The sequence below is a fragment of the Hemiscyllium ocellatum genome, unplaced genomic scaffold, assembly GCF_020745735.1.
Source record: "Hemiscyllium ocellatum isolate sHemOce1 unplaced genomic scaffold, sHemOce1.pat.X.cur. scaffold_861_pat_ctg1, whole genome shotgun sequence".
Taxonomy (NCBI): Eukaryota; Metazoa; Chordata; class Chondrichthyes; order Orectolobiformes; family Hemiscylliidae; genus Hemiscyllium; species Hemiscyllium ocellatum.
In genome coordinates this window covers 89,427-105,310 of record NW_026869275.1, presented here as the reverse complement: position 1 = coordinate 105,310, position 15,884 = coordinate 89,427, and the positions used below count along the sequence as shown (strand labels likewise).

The window sequence follows — 15,884 nt, the reverse complement described above, 5'->3', positions numbered from 1 at the left end:
CCTCTCCCCCCCAATGCCCTGTGTTACTGACAGTATCTCTCCTGATGTTAATCCAGCTCCCTCACACTGTCACTCAGTAACCCCTCTCCCCCCCAGCGCCCTGTGTTACTGACTGTATCTCTCCTGATGTTAATCCAGCTCCCTCACCCTGTCACTCAGTAACCCCTTCCCCCCCACCCCCCAGTGCCCTGTGTTACTGACTGTATCCCTCCTGATGTTAATCCAGCTCCCTCACACTGTCACTCAGTAACCCCTTCCCCCCCACCAGTGCCCTGTGTTACTGACTGTATCCCTCCTGATGTTAATCCAGCTCCCTCACACTGTCACTCAGTAACCCCTCTCACCCCCAATGCCCTGTGTTACTGACTGTATCTCTCCTGATGTTAATCCAGCTCCCTCACACTGTCACTCAGTAACCCCTCTTCCCCCAGCGCCCTGTGTTACTGACTGTATCTCTCCTGATGTTAATCCAGCTCCCTCACACTGTCGCTCAGTATCCCCACTCCCCCCCAGCGCCCTGTGTTACTGACTGTATCTCTCCTGATGTTAATCCAGCTCCCTCACACTGTCACTCAGTAACCCCTCTCCCCCCAGCGCCCTGAGTTACTGACTGTATCCCTCCTGATGTTAATCCAGCTCCCTCACACTGTCACTCAGTAACTCTTCTCCCCCCCAGCGCCCTGTGTTACTGACTGTAACTCTCCTGATGTTAATCCAGCTCCCTCACACTGTCACTCAGTAACCCCTCTTCCCCCAGCGCCCTGTGTTACTGACTGTATCTCTCCTGATGTTAATCCAGCTCCCTCACACTGTCACTCAGTATCCCCACTCCCCCCCAGCGCCCTGTGTTACTGACTGTATCTCTCCTGATGTTAATCCAGCTCCATCACACTGTCACTCAGTATCCCCACTCCCCCCAGTGCACTGTGTTACTGACTGTATCTCTCCTGATGTTAATCCAGCTCCCTCACACTGTCACTCAGTAACCCCTCCCCCCCAGTGCCCTGTGTTACTTACTGTAACTCTCCTGATGTTAATCCAGCTCCCTCACACTGTCACTCAGTAACCCCTCTCCCCACCCAGCGCCCTGTGTTACTGACTGTATCTCTCCTGATGTTAATCCAGCTCCATCACACTGTCGCTCAGTATCCCCACTCCCCCCCAGCGCCCTGTGTTACTGACTGTATCTCTCCTGATGTTAATCCAGCTCCCTCACACTGTCACTCAGTAACCCCTCTCCCCCCAGCGCCCTGAGTTACTGACTGTATCTCTCCTGATGTTAATCCAGCTCCCTCACACTGTCACTCAGTAACTCCGCTCCCCCCCAGCGCCCTGTGTTACTGACTGTAACTCTCCTGATGTTAATCCAGCTCCCTCACACTGTCACTCAGTAACCCCTCTCCCCACCCAGCGCCCTGTGTTACTGACTGTATCTCTCCTGATGTTAATCCAGCTCCCTCACACTGTCACTCAGTAACCCCTCTCCCCCCAGTGCCCTGTGTTACTGACTGTATCTCCCCTGATGTTAATCCAGCTCCCTCACACTGTCACTCAGTAACCCCTCTCCCCCAGCACCCTGTGTTACTGACTGTATCTCTCCTGATGTTAATCCAGCTCCCTCACACTGTCACTCAGTAACCCCTCTCCCCCCAGCGCCCTGTGTTACTGACTGTATCTCTCCTGATGTTAATCCAGCTCCCTCGCACTGTCACTCAGTAACCCCTCTACCCCCCCAGCGCCCTGTGTTACTGACTGTATCTCTCCTGATGTTAATCCAGCTCCCTCACACTGTCACTCAGTAACCCCTCTCCCGATCCCAGTGCCCTGTGTTACTGACTGTATCTCTCCTGATGTTAATCCAGCTCCCTCACACTGTCACTCAGTAACCTCTCTCCCCCCCAGCGCCCTGTGTTACTGACTGTATCTCTCCTGATGTTAATCCAGCTCCCTCACACTGTCACTCAGTAACCCCTCTCCCCCCCAGCACCACGTGTTACTAACTGTATCTCTCCTGATGTTAATCCAGCTCCCTCACACTGTCGCTCAGTATCCCCACTCCCCCCCAGCGCCCTGTGTTACTGACTGTATCTCTCCTGATGTTAATCCAGCTCCCTCACACTGTCACTCAGTAACCCCTCTCCCCCCAGCGCCCTGAGTTACTGACTGTATCCCTCCTGATGTTAATCCAGCTCACTCACACTGTCACTCAGTAACTCCGCTCCCCCCCAGCGCCCTGTGTTACTGACTGTATCTCTCCTGATGTTAATCCAGCTCCCTCACACTGTCACTCAGTAACCCCTCTTCCCCCAGCGCCCTGTGTTACTGACTGTATCTCTCCTGATGTTAATCCAGCTCCCTCACACTGTCGCTCAGTATCCCCACTCCCCCCCAGCGCCCTGTGTTACTGACTGTATCTCTCCTAATGTTAATCCAGCTCCATCACACTGTCGCTCAGTATCCCCACTCCCCCCCAGCGCCCTGTGTTACTGACTGTATCTCTCCTGATGTTAATCCAGCTCCCTCACACTGTCACTCAGTAACCCCTCTCCCCCCAGCGCCCTGAGTTACTGACTGTATCTCTCCTGATGTTAATCCAGCTCCCTCACATTGTCTCTCAGTAACTCCGCTCCCCCCCAGCGCCCTGTGTTACTGACTGTAACTCTCCTGATGTTAATCCAGCTCCCTCACACTGTCACTCAGTAACCCCTCTCCCCACCCAGCGCCCTGTTTTACTGACTGTAACTCTCCTGATGTTAATCCAGTTCCCTCACACTGTCACTCAGTAACCCCTCTCCCCACCCAGCGCCCTGTGTTACTGACTGTATCTCTCCTGATGTTAATCCAGCTCCCTCACACTGTCACTCAGTAACCCCTCTCCCCCCCCAGCGCCCTGTGTTACTGACTGTATCCCTACTGATGTTAATCCAGCTCCCTCACACTGTCACTCAGTAGCCCCTCTCCCCCCAGTGCACTGTGTTACTGACAGTATCTCTCCTGATGTTAATCCAGCTCCCTCACGCTGTCACTCAGGAACCCCTCCCCCCCAGTGCCCTGTGTTACTGACTGTATCTCTCCTGATGTTAATCCAGCTCCCTCACACTGTCACTCAGTAACCCCTCTCCCCCCAGCGCCCTGTGTTACTGACTGTATCTCTCCTGATGTTAATCCAGCTCCCTCACACTGTCACTCAGTAACCCCTCTCCCCCCAGTGCCCTGTGTTACTGACTGTATCTCTCCTGATGTTAATCCAGCTCCCTCACACTGTCACTCAGTAATCCCTTCCCCCCCCCCCCCCCAGTGCCCTGTGTTACTGACTGTATCTCTCCTGATGTTAATCCAGCTCCCTCACACTGTCACTCAGTAACCCCTCTCCCCCCCAGTGCCCTGTGTTACTGTCTGTATCTACCCTGGTGTTAATCCAGCTCCCTCGCACTGTCACTCAGTAACCCCTCTCCCCCCAGTGCCCTGTGTTACTGACAGTATCTATCCTGATGTTAATCCAGCTCCCTCACACTGTCACTCAGTAACTCCTCTCCCCCCAGCGCCCTGTGTTACTGACTGTATCTCTCCTGATGTTAATCCAGCTCCCTCACACTGTCACTCAGTTACCCCTCTCCCCACACAGCGCCCTGTGTTACTGACTGTATCTCTCCTGATGTTAATCCAGCTCCCTCACACTGTCACTCAGTAACCCCTCTCCCCCCAGAGCCCTGTGTTACTGACTGTATCTCTCCTGATGTTAATCCAGCTCCCTCACACTGTCACTCAGTAACCCCTCTCCCCCCAGCGCCCTGTGTTACTGACTGTATCTCTCCTGATGTTAATCCAGCTCCCTCACACTGTCACTCAGTAACCCCACTCCCCCCCAGCGCCCTGTGTTACTGACTGTATCTCTCCTGATGTTAATCCAGCTCCCTCACACTGTCACTCAGTAACCCCTCTCCACCCAGCGCCCTGTGTTACTGACTGTATCTCTCCTGATGTTAATCCAGCTCCCTCACACTGTCACTCAGTAACCCCTCTCCCCGCCAGCGCCCTGTGTTACTGACTGTATCCCTCCTGATGTTAATCCAGCTCCCTCACACTGTCACTCAGTAACCCCTCTCCCCACCAATGCCCTGTGTTACTGACAGTATCTCTCCTGATGTTAATCCAGCTCCCTCACACTGTCACTCAGTAACCCCTCTCCCCCCCAGCGCCCTGTGTTACTGACTGTATCTCTCCTGATGTTAATCCAGCTCCCTCACCCTGTCACTCAGTAACCACTTCCCCCCCACCCCCCAGTGCCCTGTGTTACTCACTGTATCCCTCCTGATGTTAATCCAGCTCCCTCACACTGTCACTCACTAACCCCTTCCCCCCCCCCCAGTGCCCTGTGTTACTGACTGTATCCCTCCTGATGTTAATCCAGCTCCCTCACACTGTCACTCAGTAACCCCTCTCACCCCCAATGCCCTGTGTTACTGACTGTATCTCTCCTGATGTTAATCCAGCTCCCTCACACTGTCACTCAGTAACCCCTCTCCCCCCCAGCGCCCTGTGTTACTGACTGTATCTCTCCTGAAGTTAATCCAGCTGCCTCACACTGTTACTCAGTAACCCCTCTCCCCCCCCCAGCGCCCTGTGTTACTGACTGTATCACTCCTGATGTTAATCCAGCTCCCTCACACTGTCACTCAGTAACCCCTCTCCCCCCCAGCGCCCTGTGTTACTGACTGTATCTCTCCTGATGTTAATCCAACTCCCACACACTGTCACTCAGTAACCCCTCTCCCCCCCCAGCGCCCTGTGTTACTGACTGTATCTCTCCTGATGTTAATCCAGCTCCCTCACACTGTCACTCAGTAACCCCTCTCCCCCCCAGCGCCTTGTGTTACTGACTGTATCTCTCCTGATGTTAATCCAGCTCCCTCACACTGTCACTCAGTAACCCCTCTCCCCCCCAGCGCCCTGTGTTACTGACTGTATCTCTCCTGATGTTAATCCAGCCCCCTCACACTGTCGCTCAGTATCCCCACTCCCCACCAGAGCCCTGTGTTACTGACTGTATCTCTCCTGATGTTAATCCAGCTCCCTCACACTGTCGCTCAGTATCCCCACTCCCCCCCAGCGCCCTGTGTTACTGACTGTATCTCTCCTGATGTTAATCCAGCTCCCTCACACTGTCACTCAGTAACCCCTCTCCCCCCAGCGCCCTGAGTTACTGACTGTATCTCTCCTGATGTTAATCCAGCTCCCTCACACTGTCACTCAGTAACCCCTCTTCCCCCAGCGCCCTGTGTTACTGACTGTATCTCTCCTCATGTTAATCCAGCTCCCTCACACTGTCGCTCAGTATCCCCACTCCCCCCCAGCGCCCTGTGTTACTGACTGTATCTCTCCTAATGTTAATCCAGCTCCATCACACTGTCGCTCAGTATCCCCACTCCCCCCCAGCGCCCTGTGCTACTGACTGTATCTCTCCTGATGTTAATCCAGCTCCCTCACACTGTCACTCAGTTACCCCTCTCCCCCCAGCACCCTGAGTTACTGACTGTATCACTCCTGATGTTAATCCAGCTCCCTCACACTGTCTCTCAGTAACTCCGCTCCCCCCCAGCGCCCTGTGTTACTGACTGTAACTCTCCTGATGTTAATCCAGCTCCCTCACACTGTCACTCAGGAACCCCTCTCCCCACCCAGCGCCCTGTTTTACTGACTGTAACTCTCCTGATGTTAATCCAGCTCCCTCACACTGTCACTCAGTAACCCCTCTCCCCACCCAGCGCCCCGTGTTACTGACTGTATCTCTCCTGATGTTAATCCAGCTCCCTCACACTGTCACTCAGTAACCCCTCTCCCCCCAGCGCCCTGTGTTACTGACTGTATCCCTACTGATGTTAATCCAGCTCCCTCACACTGTCACTCAGTAGCCCCTCTCCCCCCAGTGCACTGTGTTACTGACAGTATCTCTCCTGATGTTAATCCAGCTCCCTCACACTGTCACTCAGTAACCCCTCCCCCCCAGTGCCCTGTGTTACTGACTGTATCTCTCCTGATGTTAATCCAGCTCCCTCACACTGTCACTCAGTAACCCCTCTCCACCCAGCGCCCTGTGTTACTGACTGTATCTCTCCTGATGTTAATCCAGCTCCCTCACACTGTCACTCAGTAACCCCTCTCCCCCCCAGCGCCCTGTGTTACTGACTGTATCTCTCCTGATGTTAATCCAGCTCCCTCACACTGTCACTCAGTAACCCCTCTCCCCCCAGTGCCCTGTGTTACTGACTGTATCTACCCTGGTGTTAATCCAGCTCCCTCACACTGTCACTCAGTAACCCCTCTCCCCCCAGCGCCCTGTGTTACTGACTGTATCTCTCCTGATGTTAATCCAGCTCCCTCACACTGTCACTCAGTAACCCCTCTCCCCACACAGCGCCCTGTGTTACTGACTGTATCTCTCCTGATGTTCATCCAGCTCCCTCACACTGTCACTCAGTAACCCCTCTCCCCCCAGAGCCCTGTGTTACTGACTGTATCTCTCCTGATGTTAATCCAGCTCCCTCACACTGTCACTCAGTAACCCCTCTCCCCCCAGCGCCCTGTGTTACTGACTGTATCTCTCCTGATGTTAATCCAGCTCCCTCACACTGTCACTCAGTAACCCCACTCCCCCCCAGCGCCCTGTGTTACTGACTGTATCTCTCCTGATGTTAATCCAGCTCCCTCACACTGTCACTCAGTAACCCCTCTCCCCTCCAGCGCCCTGTGTTACTGACTGTATCCCTCCTGATGTTAATCCAGCTCCCTCACACTGTCACTCAGTAACCCCTCTCCCACCCAATGCCCTGTGTTACTGACAGTATCTCTCCTGATGTTAATCCAGCACCCTCACACTGTCACTCAGTAACCACTCTCCCCCCCAGTGCCCTGTGTTACTGACTGTATCTTTCCTGATGTTCATCCAGCTCCCTCACACTGTCACTCAGTAACCACTCTCCCCCCCAGTGCCCTGTGTTACTGACTGTATCTTTCCTGATGTTAATCCAGCTCCCTCACACTGTCACTCAGTAACCCCTCTCCCCCCCCAGTGCCCTCTGTTACTTACTGTATCTACCCTGGTGTTAATCCAGCTCCCTCGCACTGTCACTCAGTAACCCCTCTCCCCCCAGTGCCCTGTGTTACTGACTGTATCTCTCCTGATGTTAATCCAGCTCCCTCACACTGTCACTCAGTAACTCCTCTCCCCCCAGCGCCCTGTGTTACTGACTGTATCTCTCCTGATGTTAATCCAGCTCCCTCACACTGTCACTCAGTAACCCCTCTCCCCCCCGAGCGCCCTGTGTTACTGACAGTATCTCTCCTGATGTTAATCCAGCTCCCTCACACTGTCACTCAGTAACCCCTCTCCCCCCCAGTGCCCTGTGTTACTGACTGTATCTCTCCTGATGTTAATCCAGCTCCCTCACACTGTCACTCAGTAACCCCTTCCCCCCCACCCCCCAGTGCCCTGTGTTACTGACTGTATCCCTCCTGATGTTAATCCAGCTCCCTCACACTGTCACTCAGTAACCCCTTCCCCCCCCCCCCAGGGCCCTGTGTTACTGACTGTATCCCTCCTGATGTTAATCCAGCTCCCTCACACTGTCACTCAGTAACCCCTTCCCCCCCCCCCAGTGCCCTGTGTTACTGACTGTATCCCTCCTGATGTTAATCCAGCTCCCTCACACTGTCACTCAGTAACCCCTCTCCCCCCAGCGCCCTGTGTTACTGACTGTATCTCTCCTGATGTTAATCCAGCTCCCTCACACTGTCACTCAGTAACCCCTCTCCCCCCAGCGCCCTGTGTTCCTGACTGTATCTCTCCTGATGTTAATCCAGCTCCCTCACACTGTCACTCAGTAACCCCTCTCCCCCCCAGCGCCCTGTGTTACTGACTGTATCTCTCCTGATGTTTATCCAGCTCCCTCACACTGTCACTCAGTAACCCCTCTCCCCCCCCCCCAGTGCCCTGTGTTACTGACTGTATCTCTCCTGATGTTAATCCAGCTCCCTCACACTGTCACTCAGTAACCCCTCCCCCCCCCAGCGCCCTGTGTTACTGACTGTATCTCTCCTGATGTTAATCCAGCTCCCTCACACTGTCACTCAGTAACCCCTCTCCCCCACCCTCAGTGTGATGTGTTACTGACGTTAACTCTACAATATTAATCTAGTACAATCTAGGAGTAGGCCATTTGACCCCTTGAGTCTGGCACCATCATTTACTCCTGGTTGGTCTGACAATCCTCACACCACCTCCCCGCATTTTCCCCCTAAACCATTGCCTCCCCTTCTTCGGAGCTGCTGCCTGTCTTTGCAATGTTCCATGCTTTTCCTGTCCATTTGTTCCTGCCTTTCCCCTGACTGGTTACCCATGAATAGTGCGCTTCTCCTTTGGATCTTTTCTTACTCTTCAGAATATCTCTGTTGTGTATATTCTGAAATATCACCTGAAATGCCTGCTCCTGCATCTGTGTTGACCTCCAACCTGATTTCTCAACTCCCTTCAGCTATCTTTGCTTTCATGAGCAGAGAATTTCCCTTGTTAATATTTTTATGATTCCCAGGCTGACTCCAAACTCAAATTTTTCCTCCATTTGGTTCCTGAACTTAGGTCTATTATACATCATGGGATCTGACACTGTCCCCCAACAAACACTCCCAGGACAGGGACAGCATGGGGTTAGATACAGAGTAAAGCTCCCTCTACACTGTCCCCCCATCAAACCCTCCCAGGACAGGGACAGCACGGGGTTAGATACAGAATAAAGCTCCCTCTACACTGTCCCCCATCAAACACTCCCAGGACAGGGACAGCATGGGGTTAGATACAGAGTAAAGCTCCCTCTACATTGTCCCCATCAAACACTCCCAGGGACAGGGACAGCACGGGGTTAGATACAGAGTAAAGCTCCCTATACACTGCTCCCCATCAAACACTCCCAGGGCAGGGACATCACGGGGTTAGATACAGAGTAAAGCTCCCTCTACACTGTCCCATCAAATACTTCCAGGACAGGGTGAGAGACAGACTAAAGCTCCCTATACACTACCCTAATCAAACGATTCCAGGATAGTTTTAATTGTTGTGGTTCTGTTTGCCGAGCAGGGAGTTTTTCTTGCAAACGTTTCGTCCCCTGTCTAGGTGACATCTTCAGTGCTTGGGAACCTCCTGTGAAGCGCTTCTGTGCGGATTCCTCCGGCATTTATACTGGTTTGAATCTGCCGCTTCCGGTTGTCAGTAGCTGTCCGCTGCAGTGGCCGGTATATAGGGTCTAGGTCGATGTGTTTGTTGATAGAATTTGTGGATGAGTGCCATGCCTCTAGGAATTCCCAGGCTGTTCTCTGTTTGGCCTGCCCTATAATAGTGGTGTTGTCCCAATCGAATTCATGTTGCTTGTCATCTGCGTGTGTGGCTACTAAGGATAGCTGGTGGTGTCGTTTCGTGGCTAGTTGGTGTTCATGGATGCGGGTTGTTAGCTGTCTTCCTGTTGTCCTATGTAGCGTTAATTTGTTCATATATTTGGTTGTTGAATGTGAAGTGTGTTGTGAGGCACAGGTACAGTAGTTTCAGTATGCTGCCTTTGTTGATAGGTTCACCGTCCTGTTGTCTGTTCTGTATGTCCAGCAGGTTGGATATTGTTTCTCTGGCTAGGGTTTTGTCGATAGAGGTGAACAGTGCCGTTACATTGAATGAGACCATGGTTTCTTCCTTGTCTATGTGTATATTTCTAATGATGTCCAAGAATTCCTTTATTGACTGTATAGAGTGCCTGGATCCGCTGATCAGGTGTTTCAGTTTCTGCTGTAGCTCTTTAGCCAGTTTGTGTGATGGTGTCCCTGGTAGTGATACTATGGGTCTGAGTGGGATGTCTGGTTTGTGTACTTTAAGTAGTCCATAGAATCTGGGGGTGTTGTTGCTTTCCGGTTTCATTCTTTGTAGGTCAGACCTGGTTATACAAGGTATTCAACAAAAACGGATACCCGCGCAATTTCATCAACAGATGCTTCAGGGAAAGACAACGGAACGAGGACATGCCGCAACCCAAAGGACTGGCCACGTTACCATACATCAAGAGCATTTCTGAACTGACAGCCAGACTGCTGCGACCACTAGGACTCATAACAGCACACAAACCAACAGTCACTCTCAGACAACAACTCACCAGGACAAAGACCCGATACCCAACATGAGCAAAACCAATGTAGTGTACAAAATCCCATGCAAGGACTGCACAAAACACTACATAGGACAAACAGGAAGACAGCTAACAACCCGCATCAATGAACACCAACTGGCCACGAAACAACACGACCAGCTATCCCTAGTAGCTGTACACTCAGATGACAAACAACATGAATTCGACTGGGACAACACCACTATTACAGGGCAGGCCAAACAGAGAACAGCCTGGGAATTCCTAGAGGCATGGCACTCATCCACAAATTCTATCAACAGGCACATCAACCTAGACCCTATATACCGGCCACTGCAGCGGACAGCAACTGACAACAGAAGCAGCAGATTCAAACCACTATAAATGCCAGAGGGATCAGCACAGAAGCGCTTCACAGGAGGCTCCCAAGCCCTGAAGATGTCACCTAGAAAGGGGACGAAACGTTTGCAACAAAAACTCCCAGCTCGGCGAACAGAACCACAACAATGAGCACCCGAGCTACAAATCTTCTCACAAACTTTGAATAGTTTTAATACCTGACTACAACATCTCATTTCTCTCTGTGACACTCACCAGGTACATTTCCATGACAGACATCTCTCAGAATTATCTGTGCAGTCCTGTGACTGACTGGATTCCTGGCCTCACACCTGACAACACTGTCATTGGTTTCCCCTGTGAACAAAACCTGCAAACTCTCTCCGTCCCCCGAGAGACGATGGGCGCTGTCCTTTCCTGGTATTTCTGGTCCTGTCCACCAGGTGTAGCTGACGTTACTGCCTGTTGTTACTGAGCACCTCAGGGTCACATTGCAGTTCCACCTGGCCGCGTTTCCAACATGGATGGCAGCTCCTGTCACTGGCTCTGACATGGAGATCGAGAAACGAGAGACACATGAGGAAGCAATGGAGAGCCTTGTTAGCAGCTCAATTCAGATCCACTCTAGGGAACGTTTCATTCCTTAACCCGACACATTAACACTTTCCCTCATCCGCTGAGTTCAAACAAGTTCCAGGTATCATTACAAATAGATGAATACCCAAAGAGTGAATGAGTGTGTTACTATGAGCTACATAAATTATGGCACCACTGCTTACCAAGAAATTATAAACCAGCAATGTCAGCATTTCATAAAGAAATGATTTTAAGTATGATTAATTGTGAGGTGCTGATAGGTTGGCCAGAGGATCTTGAGATGGACTTTGAGACACCCCATGCTGTGCCAGTGCAGATTAGTAAAGCTGCCATTATGTCAGTTGTTACATCTCACTGGGGGATCACACTCAAAATGAACCCCCACTATTCCCAGAGTTTTCATAAATGTTCAAGACTTATTTTTGAACAAAACCACAAAATTGTCAATTTGCCTACCTTTTGGACCCACGTTGACAAAAAGCACAGACCGTGTTTCTTTACGAAACAAAAATTATCATGTTTCCAAATGAATCGATGAACAATTAAGAACCGTTGACACATAACTCTACAAGGTCACATCGTATCATCCGTCGTCATTTCCGCCACCTCCAAACGGACCCCACCACCAGGGATATATTTCCCTCCCCTCCCCTATCAGCGTTCCAAAAAGACCACTCCCTCTGCGACTCCCTCATCAGGTCCACACCCCCCACCAACCCAACCTCCACTCCCGGCACCTTCCCCTGCAACCGCAAGAAATGCAAAACTTGCACCCACACCACCCCCCTCACCTCCCCCCAAGGGATCCTTCCATATCCGCCACAAATTCACCTGCACCTCCACACACATCATCTATTGCATCCGCTGCACTGATGTAGCCTCCCCTATATTGGGGAGAGGGGCCGCCTACTTGCGAACGTTTCAGAGAACACCTCTGGGTCACCCGGACCAACCAACCCAACCACCCTGTGGCTCAACACTTCAACTCCCCCTCCCACTCCACCAAGGTCATGCAGGTCTTTGGACTCCTCCATCGCCAGACCATAGCAACACGACGGCTGGAGGAAGAGCGCCTCAACTTCCGCCTGGGAACCCTCCAACCACAAGGGATGAACTCAGATTTCTCCAGTTTCCTCATTTCCCCTCCCCCCACCTTGTCTCAGTCCCAACCCTCGAACTCAGTAACGCCCTCCTAACCTGCAATCTTCTTCCTGACCTCTCCGCCCCCACCCCACTCCGGCCTATCACCCTCACCTTAACCTCCTTCCACCTATCGCATTCCCAACGCCCCTTCCCCAAGTCCCTCCTCCCTAAGCCTGCTTGGCACACTCTCCTCATTCCTGAAGAAGAGCTTATGCCCGAAACGTCGATTCTCCTGCTCCTTGGATGCTGCCTGACCTGCTGCGCTTTTCCAGCAACACATTTTCAGCTCTGATCTCCAGCACCTGCAGTCCTCACTTTCTCCTACAAGCTCTTACTCTCCCTCACAAACTGCCCCTCTATAAACAGATAGACACAGACAGGGGGGAAAAAGCATGGGGGTTATGGGTGACGTTGAAAACTGGAACAGCAGTTCAATAGTCCTTGTTTAAAGGGTTTGTTCCTTGAGGTATGTTAGGACTTGCTGTTCCTCAGTTCTGCTTCTCTAGCACCTTTCATTAGAAGCCCGTAGTTCACACTTATAAATCTGACTTACTGGTTAAAAAACACACACACCTTCACGTTACTGGTGAGGGAAAATAAACTAGCTTTCTTCAGGCTTGGATTGGTTAATATTGCAGAGAAAAGGGTCAGCTCCCCCTCTCTTGGGGGTCTGAAGACCTCTTCCCAAACTTTCACACCATAAGCTGCTCGGCTAACCGTATTGTTGTCAGCGGGCAGGAAGGTGCCGGGAGTGGGGGGTGTGGTCACCGAGAAACAGACCCCACCACCAGGGATATATTTCCCTCCCCACCTGTATCTGCGTTTCGGAGAGACCATTCCCTGTGCCACTCTCTTGTCAGATCTAAGCCATCCCCCCAATAACCAGCCCACATCCCACTCCCGGCAGCTTCACTGGCCAGTGCAAGAATTGCGAAGCCTGCACCCACATCTCCCCCCTCACCCACATCTCCCCCCTCACCTCCATCCAAGGCCCCAAAGGATCCTTCCACATCTGACAGAGATTTCCCTGTACTTCCACTCACCTCATCTCCTGTACCTGTTGTACTCGATGTGGTGTCCTCTACATTGGGGGAGGACACCATTTTGCGGATCGTTTCAGAGAACATCTCTGGGACATTAAACACCCCCATCTCCCTGTGGCTGAACACTTCAACTCCCCCTCCCACTCCCCTCCCACCCCACCAAGGACATGCAAGTCCTGGGCCTCCTCCATCACCAAACCCTAGCCAACCCAACGCCTGGAGGAAGAACGCTTCATCTTTCACCAGTTTCCTCATCTGCCCTGCTCCCACCTTATCCCAGTCCCAAGTCTCCGACTCAGCGCCACCCTCTTGACTCGTCCATCTTCCTTCCAACCGATCTACTCCACCCTCCTCTCCGACCTATCATTTTCATCCCCACCTTCATCTACCGATCACGTTCCCAACTACTTAGCCCCAGCCCCACCACCTCCCATTTATCTCTCACCCCCCCCCAGCTGAGAAGCCAAATTCGTGCCCGAAATGTTGATTCTCCTGCTCCTCGGATGCTGCCTGACCTGCTGTGCTTTTCCAGCGCCACACTCAATCAAGTGGGCTGCTTTGAACTGGGTGATGTCAAACATCTAGCCTGTTGTTGGTGCTGCTCCCATCCAGGCAGGTGAGGAATATTCTATCACATTCCTGACTTGTTTGGACAAGTTTTGGGGAATAAGATGTGAAGTCATCCTAGCCTCTGACCTGCTCTTGTAGCCACTGCATTCATGTAGTTAGCCCAGCTGGTTAATGCCTATCCCCGCCATGTTTGACCTGACGCCAAGGAGACGTCATGCAGTCCGGGGTTAGTCTTGAGTTAACCCCTGTATATCGCTGCATCACCACCTCTGCTGGGCCTGTCCAGCTGATGGGACAGGATGTAACCAAGGATGGGGAGAGCGGTGTCTGGGATATTATCTTTAAGATATGATTTCGTGAGTGTGACTGCATCAGGCTGATCCTTGACTTGGTCTTTGGGATTGCTCTTCCAATTTTCTGGATCAGTGGTGCTGGAAGAGCACAGCAGTTCAGGCAGCATCCGAGGAGCAGTAAAATCAACATTTCAGGCAAAATCCCTTCATCAGGAATAAGGGCAGAAAGCCTGAAGGGTGGAGAGATAAGCTAGAGGAGGGTGGGGGTGGGGAGAGAGTAGCATAGAGTACAATAGGTGAGTGGGGGAGGAGATGAAGGTGATAGGTCAGGGAGGAGAGGGTGGAGTGGATAGGTGGAAAAGGGGATAGGCAGGTAGGACCAGTCCGGACAAGTCATGGGGACAGTGCTGAGCTGGAAGTTTGGAACTAGGGTGAGGTGGGCGAAGGGGAAATGAGGAAACTGTTGAAGTCTCCCAATTTTGTCAATCATCGCCAGATGGAAGGAAGGCGGACCTCACAGGGTCGAGAGGATTGTTCCTGCTGTTCCCTCTCCTGGCACTGAGGTTCCTGTCAGCTGGTCCATCTGATTTCATTTCTTTGTTGTGACCTGGTAGAAATTGCCTTGCAAGGCCTTTTCAGAAGGCAGGGAAGAGTTAAAGGCATTGAATCACTGAAGGTTAGGCCCCTGTTGGAATATTGCGGGCAATTCTGGTCTCCTTCCTATCGGAAAGATGTTGTGAAACTTGAAAGGGTTCAGAAAAGATTTACAAGGATGTTGCCAGGGTTGGAGGGTCTGAGCTACAGGGAGAGGCTGAACAGGCTGGGACTGTTTTCCCTGGAGCGTCGGAGGCTGAGGGGTGACCTTATAGAGGTTTCTAAAATCATGAGGGGCATGGATAGGATAAATAGACAAAGTCTTTTCCCTGGGGTGGGGGAGTCCAGAACTAGAGGGGCATAGGTTTAAGGTGAGAGGGGAAAGATATAAAAGAGACCTAAGGGGCAGCTTTTTCCCCCAGAGGGTGGTACGTGTATGGAATGAGCTGCCAGAGGAAGTGGTGTAGGCTGGTACAATTACAGCATTTAAAAGGCATCTGGATGAGTTTATGAATAGGAAGGGTTTGGAGGAATATGGGCCAGGTGCTGGCAGGTGGGACTAGATTGGGTTGGGATAGCTGGGTCAGCATGGACGGGTTGGGCCGAAGGGACTGTTTCCGTGCTGTACACCTCTATGACTCTATGACATCTGTGAGTGAGAACAAGCAACAATGGCAGATTCCTTTCCCTGAAGAACATTTCTGACACACAGCTGTGGTTTTTTTTAGATTAGACTTACAGTGTGGAAACAGGCCCTTCGGCCCAACAAGTCCACACCGACCCGCCGAAGCGCAACCCACCCATACCCCTACATTTACCCCTTACCTAACACTACAGGCAATTTAGCATGGCCAATTCACCTGACCCGCACATCTTTGGACTGTGGGAGGAAACCGGAGCACCCGGAGGAAACCCACGCAGACACGGGGAGAACGTGCAAACTCCACACAGTCAGTCGCCTGAGTCGGGAATTGAACCGGGGTCTACAGGTGCTGTGAGGCAGCAGTGCTAACCACTGTGCCACCGTGCCGCCCACAAATTCCAGATGTTAATGGAATTCGAAATCCTACTCTGAGTTAATAGTCTTGTGACAATACAAGTAGTACATCACATCCTCTTATCATGAG

General features: G+C 51.9%; 1 protein-coding gene across 1 annotated transcript in view; it reads right to left on the bottom strand.

Moving 5' to 3' along the window:
* The window catches only part of LOC132814588 (SLAM family member 5-like), a 50,833-nt gene that overhangs the window by 29,897 nt on the left and 5,052 nt on the right, over positions 1–15,884 (bottom strand). Inside the window, exon 3 of the mRNA XM_060823528.1 lies at positions 10,773–11,063. Coding sequence (XP_060679511.1) covers positions 10,773–11,063 — 291 coding nt within the window. The remainder of the gene's footprint in view (positions 1–10,772; positions 11,064–15,884) is intronic.